The sequence below is a fragment of the Oncorhynchus mykiss genome, chromosome 25 (assembly GCF_057628025.1).
Source record: "Oncorhynchus mykiss isolate SJ-2025 chromosome 25, ASM5762802v1, whole genome shotgun sequence".
NCBI lineage: Eukaryota > Metazoa > Chordata > Actinopteri > Salmoniformes > Salmonidae > Oncorhynchus > Oncorhynchus mykiss.
Window position 1 is genome coordinate 26968314 of NC_143046.1, and position 18004 is coordinate 26986317.

The following is an 18004-nucleotide window of genomic DNA, read 5'->3' on the forward strand; positions in this document are numbered from 1 at the left end:
CTCAGTCTCCTAACCTGCTATGTTAATTCTCCTAACCTGCTACGAAAAAGTCCCTTCGGTATCGAAGTGCCATGAAAAGAGTGTTTCCAATCGGTTGGCCTGGTGACTTGCTGTGTGTGGCAGTGGCCTGGTGTGTGGGATTAGTATTATGGGCTGCATGTGAGAGACATATGGAGGGAATTTCCTCCCTGTGTGTGTGTTACCCAGTACACATGGAGGCCTGTGGGCCATGGAGCTCTAATGACCCCTTTATGATGTCTGTGGTGAGGGAGGAGAAAGAGGGATCGAGGAGCTCTCCTCAGTGATACAAACAACATGTCACTATACTAGCATCATATAGAGGAATCTAGCACAGTTTACTCATCTGTCTCTCACTCTCCTTTCAACACAGTAGTTTACTCATCTGTCCCTCTGTCTCTCTCCTTTCAACACAGTACTTTACTCATCTGTCCCTCTCCTTTCAACACAGTAGTTTACTCATCTCTCTCTCCTTTCAGCACAGTAGTTTACTCCTCTGTCTCTCACTCTCCTTTCAACACAGTAGTTTACTCATCTGTCCCTCTGTCTCTCTCCTTTCAACACAGTAGTTTACTCATCTGTCCCTCTGTCTCGCACTCTCCTTTCAGCACAGTAGTTTACTCCTCTGTCTCTGTCTCTCTCCTTTCAACACAGTAGTTTACTCATATGTCTCTCTGTCTCTCTCCTTTCAACACAGTAGTTTACTCATCTGTCCCTCTGTCTCTGTCTCTCTCCTTTCAGCACAGTCGTTTACTCCTCTGTCTCTGTCTCTCTCCTTTCAACACAGTAGTTTACTCAATATATCCCTCTGTCTCTCTCCTTTCAACACAGTAGTCTACTAAACTTTCTCTCTCTGTATCTTTATCACTCTCTCTCTCCTTTCAGCACAAAAACAGTTTGCTCTTATATTTTAAGCTGGATGTCATATACTGTCATTTTCTTTCTCCCTCCCTCTACTTTTCCCTGCATCTATCTTTCCCTGCATCTATCTTTCCCTGCATCTATCTTTCCCTGTTTCTATCTTTCCCTGTTTCTATCTTTCCCTGTATCGAGCCCTGCCTCATTTATATCCACACTAAATTATTTATAGTTGTTTATCCATCCCTTTCTACCTTAGAGGTGATGAGGAGCCTATTTCTCTGCAAACACTGCAGCTTGTGGTGCAAAATGGCTGCCGTGCATCACTAACGCAGTGTTGCTGCGCATGAACGGTGGATGAGGCCAGCTACAACACATCTCTTCCCCTCCCCCACACCCTCCCTCTCTCTGGCTCCCTGCTACTGCCTCTCCCCATCCTCATCCTTCTCTCCAACACATTTCCCACCTCTTTCAGTCCGATTCCTCTCTACCACTCCTCAATATCCTCTCCTCTCTCTCTCTCATCTCTTGCTCTCTGTATGTACATGGTTCAAAGTCAGGAACATACAGTAACAGCAGCGTGTGAGAGACAGGAATTTAGGTCGGTGTTAAAAATAGTGCAGTGTGTGTGTGAGAGAGAAAAAACCCTCTGCAGGCCCTAGTCCAGTCCAGTCCAGTCTCGTCTCGTCCAGCCCAGTCCAGTCTCGTCTCGTCCAGCCCAGCCCAGTCCCGTCTAGTCCAGCCCAGTCTCGTCTAGTCCAGCCCAGTCTCGTCTAGTCCAGTCCAGTCTCGTCTAGTCCAGCCCAGTCTCGTCTAGTCCAGTCCAGTCTCGTCTAGTCCAGCCCAGTCTCATCTAGTCCAGCCCAGTCTCGTCTAGTCCAGCCCAGTCTCGTCTAGTCCAGCCCAGTCTCGTCTAGTCCAGTCCAGTCTCGTCTCGTCCAGCCCAGTCCAGTCTCGTCTCGTCCAGCCCAGCCCAGTCCCGTCTAGTCCAGCCCAGTCTCGTCTAGTCCTGCCCAGTCCAGCCCAGCCTCGTCCAGTCCAGCCCAGTCCCGTCTAGTCCAGTCCAGCCCAGCCCCGTCTAGTCCAGCCCAGTCCCGTCTAGTCCAGTCCAGTCTCGTCTAGTCCAGCCCAGTCCAGTCCAGCTTAGTCTCGTCTAGTCCAGCCCAGCCCAGTCCAGTCCAGTCTCATCTAGTCCAGCCCAGCCCAGTCCAGTCCAGTCTCGTCTAGTCCAGCCCAGTCCAGCCCAGTCTCGTCTAGTCCAGCCCAGCCCAGCCCAGTCCAGTCTAGTCCAGCCCAGCCCAGTCCAGTCTCGTCTAGTCCAGCCCAGTCCAGCCCAGTCCAGTCTCGTCTAGTCCAGTCCAGTCTCGTCTAGTCCAGTCCAGTCCAGCCTCGTCTAGTCCAGCCCAGTCCCGTCTAGTCCAGCCCAGTCCCGTCTAGTCCAGCCCAGTCTCGTCTAGTCCTGCCCAGTCCAGCCCAGCTTCGTCTAGTCCAGCCCAGTCCAGCCCAGTCTCGTCTAGTCCAGCCCAGCCCAGTCTAGCCCAGCCCAGTCCAGTCTCGTCTAGTCCAGTCTCGTCTAGTCCAGTCCAGCCCAGTCCAGCCCAGTCCAGTCCAGTCTAGTCCAGCCCAGTCCAGTCTCGTCTAGTCCAGCCCAGCCCTTCCTTTGTGTTTCTCTATAGCCTTCAGCAGCACTGCTCTCTTTGTCCCTGAATCCATTCCATAAGATGATTTCATACAGGTTCGCTGCTGTGTTTCACAGGGCAGTCTTTGGCAACACTATAACCTATTTTAATTACATAGGCATTATTCCAGAATGAGTATATCGGAATGTGATTGCTTGATGACAGATACATAGCATGTACCAATGCTAAAGCCAAGACAAAGAAGGTGAGTGTCAAATTGGTAAGTATCTGCTATGTAAGGCCTAATTACTTGTTCTAGATTGTTACAATGTAATTATATAGGTTACAGTCGATAATGCATGCTTACCTGATTGTCTGAATCATCAATGATCAGTTTGTCTCTCTGTGCTTGGGGGAGTGTATGTGTTCCGTCCAGACTAATGATGCTCTGACTGTAAGGTCTGACGTATTTCATATCACTCTGTCTGGAGTCAGTCGTTCCACACATATCGTAATTATACACCTGTCTCAGAGTTCCTGTGCCTCCTACGTCTGCGTAAAGGGGCGGGTAACAGGGAATAACTGGGAGATTCCCATTGGATTTGTAAAACATTTGCTCGCGTCTCCATCTGTAGCATTTCACTGACAGTATGGCTATGATGGATACGATAAAGAGAAAGGAGACTACAGCTAAAGCCAAGACTAAGTAAAAAGTCAGGTTGTCATTGTACTCCTTGTCGTGCGTAAAGTCAGTGAACTCCGAGAGCACTTCAGGGAAGCTGTCCGCCACCGCCACGTTAACATTGACTGTAGCTGAACGAGAGGGCTGCCCGTTGTCCTCCACTACAACAGTGAGCCTTTGTTTCACAGCATCTTTATCATTGACTTGGCGAATAGTTCTTATTTCTCCATTCTGTAAACCCACTTCAAACAGCGCCCTGTCTGTCGCTTTCTGCAGTTTATACGAGAGCCAGGCATTCTGTCCAGAGTCCACATCAACAGCCACCACTTTAGTGACAAGATAGCCCACATCTGCTGAACGAGGCACCATTTCAGACACCAGAGAGTTACTAGTCTGCACTGGGTACAGAACATGCGGCGCGTTGTCGTTCTGGTCCTGAATCATTATTTTCACAGTCACATTGCTACTGAGAGGAGGGGAGCCTCCATCTTGCGCTTTTACGCGAATTTGGAACTCTTTTATTTGCTCATAGTCGAAAGAACGCACAGCAAAAATCTCCCCACTCTCTGCATTTACTGAAATGAACGCAGACGCCGACACTCCATTCACTTGATTATCACCAAGCAAATATGAAATACGCGCGTTGTTGCCAAAGTCTTTGTCGCTGGCCTTGACTGAAAATATCGACATTCCAGGTAAATTGTTCTCAATAACGAAAGCTGTGTATGATTGTCGTGTAAACAGGGGGGCGTTGTCATTCACATCTGATATTTTCAGTGTTACTGTCTTATTCGTGGAAAAAGATGGCGACCCTTCATCTGTGGCTGTTATTGTTATGTCATATTCAGACACAGTTTCACGGTCCAAAGCCTGGTCTGACACTAAACTGTAGAAATTGGAAGAGGATGACTTTATGCGGAAAGGTAAATCTGGACTAATAGAACACTTCACCTGACCGTTTTTACCTGAGTCTGAATCTTTGATATTGAGCAAGGCTATGACCGTCTCCGGGGCAGAGTCCTCGGGAATAGGGTTGGAGAATGAAATTATGCTAATCACGGGTGCATTGTCGTTCACGTCAGTAATTTCAATAAGCACTTTACTAGTATCTGTTAACCCCCCGTTGTCTGTCGCCTCTACATCTAGTTCATAATGCCTACATTGTTCGAAATCTAACAGACCACTTATGGTAATCTCACCAGTATGGGCGTCTATATTGAATAGAACTGAAGCACCCTCGGTATTTTGAGAAAATGAATACATCACCTCTCCATTTGTATCCTGGTCTGCATCAGTGGCGCTCACTGTCAAGACAATCGTTCCCTTTGACGCATTTTCTGACACGACCACCCTATACAGTGACTGGCCAAATACAGGGGCATTGTCGTTTGCATCTAAGACAATAATATTGATTTTGACAGAGCCAGATCTCTGGGGGGTCCCGCCATCATAAGCAGTTAATATTAGTTTATGCTCTTCCTGTTTTTCTCTATCAAGTGCGCTCTGCAGAACCATTTCCACGTATTTCGTTCCATCAGAGCGAGATAGGGGTTTCAATTGAAAATGATCCGTAGGATGTAGTTGGTATGTTTGGAGAGTATTTAGAGCCACGTCGGGATCTTTTGCACCGTCGAGTGAAAAGCGAGTCCCAGGAGCCGCAGATTCACTTATTTGGAAATGCATTTCCTTTTTAGCAAAAGCAGGGGCATTGTCGTTAATATCTAATATTTCCACATCAATTCGATAGAGCTCCATCGGATTTTCAACGATGATCTGAAAATGCAGAGAGCAGGGAGATGCTTGGCCGCACAGCTCCTCTCTGTCTATCCTTTCTTTCACCACAAGCGTTCCTTTATCAACATTCAGACCGATGCACTCACTGCTGTCCTCAGTAAAGATCCGCGCTCGACCAGAATTCAACTTTTTTACATCCAAACCCAGATCCTGTACGATATTCCCCACGAGTGAGCCCTTCGCCATCTCCTCCGGGATGGAATAACGGACCTGGGCGCGCGCTACCCTTGCACCACAGAGACAGACAAACAGCATGACCCATGTATTCCATGTCCATATCCGCGAGCTGGTCCGCCCTGCGCCATGACAACAAAGATCGTCCATCTTCAGACTACTCAGCCTGAGAGAAAAAAACAATACAAAAACGAATGGCTCCACAACAATGAATAGTGCGTCACCAACACGTCCCAACGATTGTGTGGGCTCTTTTAGGAGACTAGTTCTGATGATACAGAAGTTGAGTCCTCTGCGCAGCTTGTGACGCAAAGAAGAGAGGGAGGGTCTACTATCTGAGACGTATATATACTGACACTAACCAACAGCGGCCCTTAGAGCCCTGAATAGATATTGCACAAATATCTGCACAAATATTAGGTTGCCATAAATTGTCGATGTTTGAGATTCTATTTATGAGGCAGAAATGAAATGATCAAATGTGAAATGTCCATACCACTACAAACGTCAAAAACCCAATACCATGCGTTTTGTTTGACACTGTCTTGTTTTAATAGGCAAAGAAAAATCGGATGAAATGGTAACAGCACATGAAATGTATAACCTTGCTTTGAAATCGAACGAGATTTATAACCCAAACTACAGCTCTTGACAACGAAAACCTATATGCTGATGATGTAGCCACTTTGTTCTCACCTGGTTTTCCCCATCGTCATTGATCCGTTTGTCCCTCTGAGCGTGGGGGAGTGTCTGTGTTCCGTCCAGACTAATGATGCTCTGACTGTAAGGTCTGACGTATTTCATATCACTCTGTCTGGAGTCAGTCGTTCCAGACACATCGTAATTATACACCTGTCTCAGAGTTCCTGTGCCTCCCACGTCTGCGTAAAGGGGCGGGTAACAGGGAATAACTGGGAGATTCCCATTGGATTTGTAAAACATTTGCTCGCGTCTCCATCTGTAGCATTTCACTGACAGTATGGCAATGATGGATACGATAAAGAGAAAGGAGACTACAGCTAAAGCCAAGACTAAGTAAAAAGTCAGGTTGTCATTGTACTCCTTGTCGTGCGTAAAGTCAGTGAACTCCGAGAGCACTTCGGGGAAGCTGTCCGCCACCACCACGTTAACATTGACTGTAGCTGAACGAGAGGGCTGCCCGTTGTCCTCCACTACAACAGTGAGCCTTTGTTTCACAGCATCTTTATCAGTGACTTGGCGATTAGTTCTTATTTCTCCATTCTGTAAACCCACTTCAAACAGCGCCCTGTCTGTCGCTTTCTGCAGTTTATACGAGAGCCAGGCATTCTGTCCAGAGTCCACATCAACAGCCACCACTTTAGTGACAAGATATCCCACATCTGCTGAACGAGGAACCATTTCAGCCACCAGAGAGCTGCTAGTCTGGACTGGATACAGAACCTGAGGCGTGTTGTCATTCTGGTCCTGGATCATTATTTTCACAGTCACATTGCTACTGAGTGGAGGAGAGCCTCCATCCTGCGCTTTTACGCGGAACTGGAAATCCTTGATCTGCTCGTAGTCAAAAGAGCGCACTGACTGGATGACTCCACTATCAGCAGTAACGGACACATATGAGGAGACGGGCACTCCGTTAACCGAGGAGTCCTCCAGTATGTAAGAAACACGGGCATTCTGGTTCCAGTCAGCGTCTCTGGCTTTCACTGTGAATATAGAGATGCCCGGTGTGTTGTTTTCTATAATGTAGGCCTCATATGAGCTCCTCTCAAAGACAGGCGCGTTGTCATTCACATCTGATATCTGTAAGGTGAGAGTGACGCTGCTGGAGAGCGAGGGCACTCCCTCATCAGAGCACATCACAATGATGTTATATTCAAATGCTCTTTCTCGATCCAAGTCACTGTCAGTTACTAGACTATAGAAGCCAGTGGATGTAGATTTAATGGTAAAGGGCATAGTTTGCGTTAAAACACAATTCACCACTCCGTTATTATCAGAATCTGGGTCATGGACACTCATTACAGCTATGACTGTCTGAGAAGGGGAATTTTCTGGTATCGATTTAGAAGTGGACATCATATCAATCAAAGGGCTGTTGTCGTTGACGTCCACAATGTCGACAACTAATTTACTGGAATCAGAAAGACCTCCTTTATCTTTTGCTTCTACATCAATCTGATAATGTTTATCGCTTTCATAGTCGACCTTGCCCATCAAACGCACTTCGCCATTACTCTCGTCTATTTCGAATAGGTCCAAAATACCAAATGTGCTGCTTGATATAGAATATGTGACTAAACCATTTGATCCATGATCTATGTCGGTGGCTCTAACTGTAGTTAATAAAGTACCCTTCTGTGAGTTCTCTACAACACTCGCCGTATATACTGCCTGCGTAAAAACCGGAGCATTGTCGTTTGCATCCAACACATTGACATGAATCTGCACTGTTCCAGACATCTGAGGGTCTCCTCCATCGAGGGCAGTTAACACTAAAGATATCTGCTCCTGTTTCTCTCGATCTAAAGGCTTCTGTAAAACCATCTCTACCTTTTTGCTACCATCAGTTTGACCATGTAATTTTAGACTGAAATTATCAGTTGGATTAAGGGAGTAGCTTTGGAGTCCATTTGCTCCTATATCAGAATCAAAAGCTCTCTCCAGAACAAATTTAGCTCCAGTCACAGCTGACTCACTTATTTCGAATTTCATTGAATCTTTTTGGAAAACAGGCGCATTATCATTGATATCAATAATCTCAATTGTGACGCGATAAAATTCTATTGGATTCTCCAGAATAATTTGAAAATGCAGTGCGCAAGGCGTTGTCTGTCTGCATAGCGCTTCACGGTCTATTATCTCTTTGATAAGAAGAACTCCACTGTCTTTATTCAACTCGATGTATTCTGCGCTATTTCCAACGTGTATTCGAGCTTTACCTGATTTCAATCGTTTGATATCTAAACCCAAATCCTGCGCTATGTTACCAACTAAAGAGCCTTTCGCCATTTCCTCGGTAATGGAGTAATTTACCTGCCCGTGTACTGAACTGAGAGAGAGGACCGAGATAAACAACAGTACTTGCCGTGTCATTGTTCTGCCCGAAATTTCCCCCTGCGCCATGACACAACAAACACCATAGAATTGGTTCAGTAATTTGCTAAATTCCTTCAAATTTATATCCAGAAAATAAATAAAAAATTCTGTCAATAATCCGTACCCACGGAACAAAGGAATCGCAGCTCTGTGTCTCGGTGCTTAGTGTTCTCTGTAACATGCTGCTCTTTCTCTCTCTAATATATCGACATGATGGGGGAGGTACTGCTGCAAATCCGCTCTAAAACTGCAAAACACTGACCAACAGCGTCCCTCTGAGTTCAATATACTGAACAACAGATACTTAAAAAATAAACACATTCCAACATATTTGGGAAGGTTTAAGTTTCCAAAGGAAAAATATTAGCTCTACCATGCTATACACAACATAAAATATATCAACACATTTAGGACAATTGTAAACGTAGATGCCACAGGATGTTGACAAGTAATCTCAAACAAGACACACGTTGCCTTAACATAGCGTACATCACGACAGAACACACATTTCTAAAATCTGACGTATGGTAGTGTGCTTTCCATACAAATACTGATATAGACTTATGAATGTATTTATTTATGCAAAAAGGCATCATGATCTTGACAACGATGATTCACCCTTCATTCCGTTACAGGTCCTCTGTGAAAAAGCCTGAATTGACCAAATTGGAAAAATGTGTCGAATTTCTGAACATGGAAAGTTTCCAAATTTAAAGACTTGATGTTACACAGTTAAATGCACTACCCATACAAATATATATTTTTGAAGAAAAGGAATGATTCAAATATAACAGACCTCTAGTGGAGAGTCTGATTCATCCAGGATGTTCTGTTCACTCTGCATCCGCTGCATCGTCCCTGTAGAACTGGGGTCCATTATCAGTACGTTCTGACTACAGGGTCTGACGAACTTACAGTCACTCTTTCTGGAGTCAGTCGTCCTGCACACCTCGTAATTGTAGACGTGCTGTAGAGTTCCTGTCCCCAAAGTGTCTGCGTAACGCGGTGGATAATACGGAATAACCGGGAGACTGGAATGATAGAGGACGCGAGACTGTCTCCATCTGTATATTTTCACTGATATAATAACCACTAAACATGTGATGAACAGAAATGAGACAACAGCCAAAGCCAAGACTAAGTAAAAAGTCAGGTTGTCATTGTACTCCTTGTCGTGCGTAAAGTCAGTGAACTCCGAGAGCACTTCAGGGAAGCTGTCCGCCACCGCCACGTTAACATTGACTGTAGCTGAACGAGAGGGCTGCCCGTTGTCCTCCACTACAACAGTGAGCCTTTGTTTCACAACATCTTTATCAGTGACTTGGCGTACAGTTCTTATTTCACCATTCTGTAAACCCACTTCAAACAGCGCACTTTCTGTCGCTTTCTGCAGTTTATACGAGAGCCAGGCATTCTGTCCAGAGTCGACATCAACAGCCACCACTTTAGTGACAAGAAATCCCACATCTGCTGAACGAGGCACCATTTCAGCCACCAGAGAGCTGCTAGTCTGGACTGGATACAGAACCTGAGGCGTGTTGTCATTCTGGTCCTGGATCATTATTTTCACAGTCACATTGCTACTGAGAGGAGGAGAGCCTCCATCCTGCGCTTTTACGCGGAACTGGAAATCCTTGATCTGCTCGTAGTCAAAAGAGCGCACTGAATGGATGACTCCACTATCAGCAGTAACGGACACGTATGATGAGACAGGCACTCCGTTAACCGAGGAGTCCTCCAGTATGTAAGAAACACGGGCATTCTGGTTCCAGTCAGCGTCTCTGGCTTTCACTGTGAATATAGAGATGCCCGGTGTGTTGTTTTCTATAATGTAGGCCTCATATGAGCTCCTCTCAAAGACAGGCGCGTTGTCATTCACATCTGATATCTGTAAGGTGAGAGTGACGCTGCTGGAGAGCGAGGGCACTCCCTCATCAGAGCACGTCACACTGATGTTATACTCAGAGGCTCTCTCTCGGTCCAAGCCACTATCAGTTACTAGACTATAGAATCCATTAGATGTAGATGTAATGGTGAAAGGGATGTTCTCATTTATGCCACAGTTAACTTTACCATTACTCTCAGAATCAGGGTCGTTTACGCTCATCATAGCTATTACTGTGTTAGGACGGGAATCCTCTGGTATTATACCGGATTTGGAAATCAAATTGATTAGAGGACTATTGTCATTTACGTCACTGACATCAATTATTATTTTACTTGAGTCCGAGAGACCACCATTATCTATGGCTTCTATATCAATCTGATAACTTCTGAATTTTTCATAATCAACTTGTCCATCTAATATCAAATGACCATCTTCATTAATGTGGAATAACGTTGAAAGACGGTTCATGCTATTTGCAATCACGTAAGACACTTCTCCATTTGTGCCTTTATCTGCATCAGACGCACTAACTGTCGTGACAAACGTTCCTTTTTGTGAATTCTCACTTATTGTTGCCTTATACACTGGTTTGGTAAAAACGGGCGCATTGTCGTTTGCATCCAGCACTGTGACGTGTATCTGCATTGTCCCTGATAGCAGAGGCTCCCCTCCATCCAGAGCAGTTAACAACAGAGACATATGCTCCTGTTTCTCTCGGTCTAGAGGTTTCTGTAAAACCATCTCAACCTTTTTACTCCCGTCTGCCTGACTATGCAATTTCAGAACAAAATGATCAGCGTGTTTCAGTGAGTAGCTTTGGAGGCCATTTAAACCAATGTCTGGATCCACTGCTTTCTCTAACATAAATTTCGATCCAGTCACAGCTGACTCGCTGATTTCCAAACGTCGCTCAGTCTTTTGAAAAGTGGGAACGTTGTCGTTTATATCTGTAATCTCTACAGTTACCGGGTATAATTCCATCGGGTTTTCTAAAGTAATTTGGAAATGCAGTGCACAAGGCGTCGTCTGTTCACAAAGCGCTTCACGGTCTATTCTCTCTTTGATGAGGAGAACTCCCCTTTCTTTATTCAGCTCGATGTACTCTGCGCTGTCTCCAGTATAAATACGAGCTTTACCTGATATCAATCTTTTTATATCTAAACCCAGATCCTGCGCTATGTTACCGACTAAAGAGCCTTTTGCCATTTCCTCGGGAATGGAGTAACTGACCTGCCCGTGTACTGAACTGAGAGAGAGGACCGAGAAAAATAACAGTACTTGCCGTGTCATTGTTCTGTCCGACATTTTCTCTGGGATATAAAACACCTTATGTTATAATCCGTTAAGAAATCAGTAATATTCCATTTGTTTCAGTGCCCAAAAATCGAGAACAAAAGAAGCTCAGTACGGTGTCTCGGTGCTTAGTGTTCTCTGTAACTCGGACTGTGCGCTCTGCGTGCGGCTCTTTCTCTCTCTAATATATCGACATGATGGGGGAGGTACTGCTGCAAAACTGCTCCAAAACTGCAACACACTGACCAACAGCGGCCCTCTGAGTTCATACGTGTAAACTACACACAGAATATTGAAAACACTTGTGCTCTACAATCATGCGTAAAACCTAAGCATATCCAAACCCCAATATCTTGTAGTAAAACACACTATACGCAAGGTATGATGACAATGACGATTTTCCTTTATAAATGAGCTGTGAAGAACAACACATCAACTGATGGTTATTTGGCTTAAAGTATATAGCTGATGGTTACAATTGGGCCATTACGCATGGTGTGAAATCACAAATCAGTCAGAGGTAAAGGCCATAGGAAACACCTTTCAGAAATTCAAGAGTGAAGCCAACCTTTCAGTGTTGGACAAAAGAAAACATAGGCAACACTTGCAAAATAACTATGGTTAACGTTAAAATAAGAATAAGGTAGTATCAGAATAAGGTCATGACACCAAAAACGGTGACGTCATAATTATTCTGAGGGTATGAGAGACGATTTTTCATGCTCACCTGACTGTCTGAATCGTCATTGATCCGTTTGTCCCTCTGAGCATGGGGGAGTGTCTGTGTTCCGTCCAGACTAATGATGCTCTGACTGTAAGGTCTGACGTATTTCATATCACTCTTTCTGGAGTCAGTCGTTCCAGACACATCGTAATTATACACCTGTCTCAGAGTCCCTGTGCCTCCTACGTCTGCGTAAAGGGGCGGGTAGTATGGAATAACTGGGAGATTCCCATTAGATTTGTAAAACATTTGCTCGCGTCTCCATCTGTAGCATTTCACTGACAGTATGGCTATGATGGATACGATAAAGAGAAAGGAGACTACAGCTAAAGCCAAGATTAAGTAAAAAGTCAGGTTGTCATTGTACTGCTTGTCGTGCGTATAGTCAGTGAACTCCGAGAGCACTTCAGGGAAGCTGTCGGCCACCGCCACGTTAACATTGACTGTAGCTGAACGAGAGGGCTGCCCGTTGTCCTCCACTACAACAGTGAGCCTTTGTTTCACAGCATCTTTATCATTGACTTGGCGTATAGTTCTTATTTCTCCATTCTGTAAACCCACTTCAAACAGCGCCCTGTCTGTCGCTTTCTGCAGTTTATACGAGAGCCAGGCATTCTGTCCAGAGTCCACATCAACAGCCACCACTTTAGTGACAAGATATCCCACATCTGCTGAACGAGGAACCATTTCAGTCACCAGAGAGCTGCTAGTCTGGACTGGGTACAGAACCTGAGGCGTGTTGTCATTCTGGTCATGGATCATTATTTTCACAGTCACATTGCTACTGAGTGGAGGAGAGCCTCCATCCTGCGCTTTTACGCGGAACTGGAAATCCTTGATCTGCTCGTAGTCAAAAGAGCGCACTGAATGGATGACTCCACTATCAGCAGTAACGGACACATATGAGGAGACGGGCACTCCGTTAACCGAGGAGTCCTCCAGTATGTAAGAAACACGGGCATTCTGGTTCCAGTCAGCGTCTCTGGCTTTCACTGTGAATATAGAGATGCCCGGTGTGTTGTTTTCTATAATGTAGGCCTCATATGAGCTCCTCTCAAAGACAGGCGCGTTGTCATTCACATCTGATATCTGTAAGGTGAGAGTGACGCTGCTGGAGAGCGAGGGCACTCCCTCATCAGAGCACGTCACACTGATGTTATACTCGGAGGCTCTCTCTCGATCCAAGTCACTGTCTGTTACTAAAGTAAAGAAATTATTCGTCGTTGATTTAATTGTAAATGGAATATTGTCGTTTATCGAACACTGTACTTTACCATTTTCACCTGAGTCTGGGTCTTGTACATTAATCATAGTTACTACAGTACCGGGTATAGAATCTTCTGTTATGACGTTAGTCTTGGACATAATATTAATAGCTGGTTTGTTGTCATTTATATCAATGACGTCAATAATTATTTTACACGAATCAGTCAGCCCACCGTCATCACTGGCCTGAACATGTATCTGATAGTGACGGGCCTTTTCATAATCAACATTTTCTTTTACTTTCAAATGTCCGTCGAATTCATTTATTTCAAAAATGTCTCGCACATCAGCAATTGTGTTTGAAATTGAATATGTTATCTTAGAATGTGCGCCTTTATCAGCGTCAAATGCGCTTACTGCAGCTACAACTGATCCTTTAGGGGCATTCTCAGTAATGGTAGCCTTGTATATTGGCTGTGTAAAGACAGGGGCATTGTCGTTGGCGTCCAGCACAGTGATATGGATCTGTGCAGTCCCAGACATCTGAGATTCGCCTCCATCAGTAGCTGTTAATACAAGGGAAATTTCCTCCTCTTTTTCTCGATCGAGAGGCTTCTGTAGAACCATTTCAACCATTTTCCCTCCATCTGGCTGATCTTTTAGTTTTATGGCAAAATGGTCGGTTTGCGTAAGGGAATAGCTCTGTAGGCCGTTAACGCCAACATCAGAATCCATCGCCCTCTCTAATAAGAATTTAGCCCCTGTCACAGCAGACTCACTGATTTTGAATTTAATTTCATTTTTTTCGAAACTGGGTGCATTATCATTAATATCTGTTATTTCAACCGTAATACTATAAAATTCCATCGGGTTCTCTAGAATAATCTGAAAATGTAAAGCGCAAGGCGTCGTCTGTCCGCAGAGTGATTCACGGTCTATTCTCTCTTTGATGAGGAGAACTCCCCTTTCTTTATTCAGCTCGATGTACTCTGCGCTGTCTCCTGTATAAACACGAGCTTTACCTGATATCAGTCTTTTAATATCTAAACCCAAGTCCTGCGCTATGTTACCAACTAAAGAGCCTTTCGCCATTTCCTCGGGAATGGAGTAACTAACCTGCCCATGTACTGAACTGAGAGAGAGGACCGAGATAAACAACAGTACTTGCCGTGTCATTGTTCTGTCCGAGATTTTCCCTTCACCATGACACAACAAACACCATATAATCAGTTATGATAATAGTATATTTCCTTCAGGTGTAAACCGAGAAAATAAGAAAATGTTCTACTAATAATCCGTATCTCCAGAACAAAAGAATCTCAGCTCGGTGTCTCGGTGCTTAGTGTTCTCTGTAACCCGGACTGTGCGCTCTGCGTGCGGCTCTTTCTCTCTCTCATGTACGGAGATGATGGGGGAGGTACTGCTGCAAATGTGCTCTAAAACTGTAACACACTGACCAACAGCGTCCCTCTGAGTTAAATTCACTGAACTACAGAACACGAAAATTATTACAAGATATTTGGGCTGGTTTAAATCTGCATGGGATCAAATGCAGCACTATCATTCTATATCAACACATATCGGCCTAAGTATTAATGACCATGTAAACCAACATGACAGTAAGATGTGTATGAATTTAAACTATGCTAATATAGCACACTACAAGATACCCACTGATTTACAGCCTCTTTCAGCTGTCCATGACCATGGTGCTGAAATGGTCACATATCAGCGGAATGAAGAGTATGTCTGACCGTAAAACTTGCAAGTCCATATCTGATTTCAAACAGTTTAAATCACACGACGTATATTTTTTAGGGAAAAGATAATGATTCAAATATAACAGACCTCTCCTGGGGAGTCTGGTTCATCCAGGATGTTATTTTCACTCTGCATCCGCTGCATCGTCCCTGTAGAACTGGGGTCCATTATCAGTACGTTCTCGCTACAGGGTCTGACGAACTTACAGTCACTCTTTCTGGAGTCAGTCGTCCTGCACACCTCGTAATTGTACACGTGCTGTAGAGTTCCTGTCCCCAACGTGTCTGCGTAACGCGGTGGATAATACGGAATAACCGGGAGATTGGAATGATAGAGGACGCGAGACTGTCTCCATCTGTGTATTTTCACTGATATAATAACCACTAAACACGTGACGAACAGAAATGAGACTACAGCTAAAGCCAAGACTAAGTAAAAAGTCAGATTGTCATTGTAGTCCTTGTCGTGCGTAAAGTCAGTGAACTCCGAGAGCACTTCAGGGAAGCTGTCCGCCACCGCTACGTTAACATTGACTGTAGCTGAACGAGAGGGCTGCCCGTTGTCCTCCACTACAACAGTGAGCCTTTGTTTCACAACATCTTTATCATTGACTTGGCGAATAGTTCTTATTTCTCCATTCTGTAAGCCCACTTCAAACAGCGCTCTGTCTGTCGCTTTCTGCAGTTTATACGAGAGCCAGGCATTCTGTCCAGAGTCCACATCAACAGCCACCACTTTAGTGACAAGATAGCCCACATCTGCTGAACGAGGCACCATTTCAGCCACCAGAGAGCTGCTAGTCTGGACTGGGTACAGAACCTGAGGCGCGTTGTCGTTCTGGTCCTGGACTAATATTCTAACAGCGACCACTGAACTGAGAGGAGGAGAGCCTCCATCCTGCGCTTTTACACGGAACTGGAAATCCTTGATCTGCTCGTAGTCAAAAGAGCGCACTGAATGGATGACTCCACTATCAGCACTAACGGACACATATGAGGAGACGGGCACTCCGTTAACCGAGGAGTCCTCCAGTATGTAAGAAACACGGGCATTCTGGTTCCAGTCAGCGTCTCTGGCGTTCACTGTGAATGTAGAGAGGCCCGGTGTGTTGTTTTCTATAATGTAGGCCTCATATGAGCTCCTCTCAAAGACGGGCGCGTTGTCATTCACATCTGATATCTGTAAGGTGAGAGTGACGCTGCTGGAGAGCGAGGGCACTCCCTCATCAGAGCACGTCACACTGATGTTATACTCAGAGGCTCTCTCTCGGTCCAAGTCACTGTCTGTTACTAGACTGTAAAAGGCGTTGGATATGGATTTAATGGTGAATGGAATGTTTTCATTTATTCCACAGTGTACCTGTCCGTTACTATCAGAATCTGGGTCGTTAACGCTGATCATGGCTATAACTGTATTAGAGATAGAGTCTTCCGCTATTGAACTAGACTTAGACATTATAATAATAATGGGGCTGTTGTCATTGACGTCAATAACATCTATGATTATTTTACTGGAATCAGAAAGCCCTCCTTCGTCCATTGCCTCGATAAACATTTGATAATATTTTGCCTTTTCATAATCTACATGACCGATTAGTCTAAATTCACCACTTTCGCTGTCTAACTCAAAGAGATCAGTACTGCTGGAGAAAGAATAGCTAACCATGCTATTAGACCCTTTATCCGCATCAGAGGCGCTAACAGTGGCCAATAAGGCTCCTTTAGGTGAATTCTCAACAACCGTTGCTTTGTAAATCTCCTGCGTAAAAACAGGTGCATTGTCGTTTATATCTAACACTGTAACATGTATCTGCACTGTTCCAGATAGCTGCGGTTCGCCTCCGTCTATAGCTGTTAATACTAAAGATAGCTGCTCCTGTTTCTCCCGATCTAAAGGCTTCTGCAAAACCATCTCTACCTTTTTACTTCCATCGGGTTGATTTTTTAGTTTTAAATGAAAAAAATCAATGGGATTAAGAGTGTAGCTCTGGAGACAGTTAAGATCAACGTCAGGATCTATTGCTATCTCCAGCATAAATGTAGCGCCAATCACTGCAGACTCACTGATTTCAAAACGTTTCTCTGTCTTCTTAAAACTAGGAGCATTATCGTTTACATCTGTAATCTCAACAGTTACCCGAAAGAATTCCATGGGGTTTTCTAGAATTATCTGAAAATGCAATGCACATGGCGTTGTCATTCCGCAGAGAGTTTCACGGTCTATTCTGTCTTTGATGAGGAGAACTCCCCTTTCTTTGTTCAGCTCGATGTACTCTGCGCTGTCTCCAGTAAAAATACGAGCTTTACCTGATTTCAGTCTTTTGATATCTAAATCTAAATCCTGCGCTATGTTACCTACTAAAGAGCCTTTCGCCATTTCCTCGGGAATGGAGTAACTGACCTGCCCGTGTACTGAACTGAGAGAGAGGACCGAGATAAACAACAGTACTTGCCGTGTCATTGTTCTGTCCGACATTTTCTTTCCCATATCAAACAAAAAACACGTTACAATCCGTAAAGAACGCCGTGATATTTCATTAGTTTTCACTGTTTAGTGAAGAAAAAATATGTCGCTAAACTCCACCACTCTGGAACAAAATAATCTCAGCTCTGTGTCTCTGTGCTTAGTGTTCTCTGTAACCCGGACTGTGCGCTCTGCATGCGGCTCTTTCTCTCTCTAATATAGCGAGATGATGGGGGAGGTACTGCTGCAAATCCGCTCTAAAACTACAACACACTGACCGACAGCGTCCCTTTGAGTTCAATCTACTGAACAACAGATATACTTAAAAATAAACACCTTCCAACATATTTGGGAAGGTATGAATCTCCATGGAATAAACACAGCATTATCAAGCTTAACCCAACCCAGTAATGTAGGCTATATAAACACATTTCAGCCAATGTATG

General features: G+C 44.5%; 1 protein-coding gene across 42 annotated transcripts in view; it reads right to left on the bottom strand.

Annotated features, from left to right (window-relative positions):
• LOC110504427 (protocadherin gamma-A11-like) overlaps positions 1–18004 on the bottom strand; it is a 244201-nt gene that overhangs the window by 64780 nt on the left and 161417 nt on the right. For 2 of the 42 annotated variants that reach the window (XM_090219524.1, XM_090219520.1), the window contains exon 1: positions 15183–17772. The exons of 32 other annotated variants lie outside the window; for them this stretch is intronic. In XM_090219524.1, the coding sequence (XP_090075650.1) occupies positions 15183–17582 (2400 nt within the window). In that variant the 5' untranslated portion in view covers positions 17583–17772. Of the gene's footprint in view, positions 1–2862; positions 5580–5841; positions 8394–9019; positions 11588–12131; positions 15117–15182; positions 17773–18004 lie in introns of those variants that run through there. 8 more of the 42 variants (XM_090219535.1, XM_090219534.1, XM_090219515.1 and 5 more) reach the window with 5 other exon arrangements.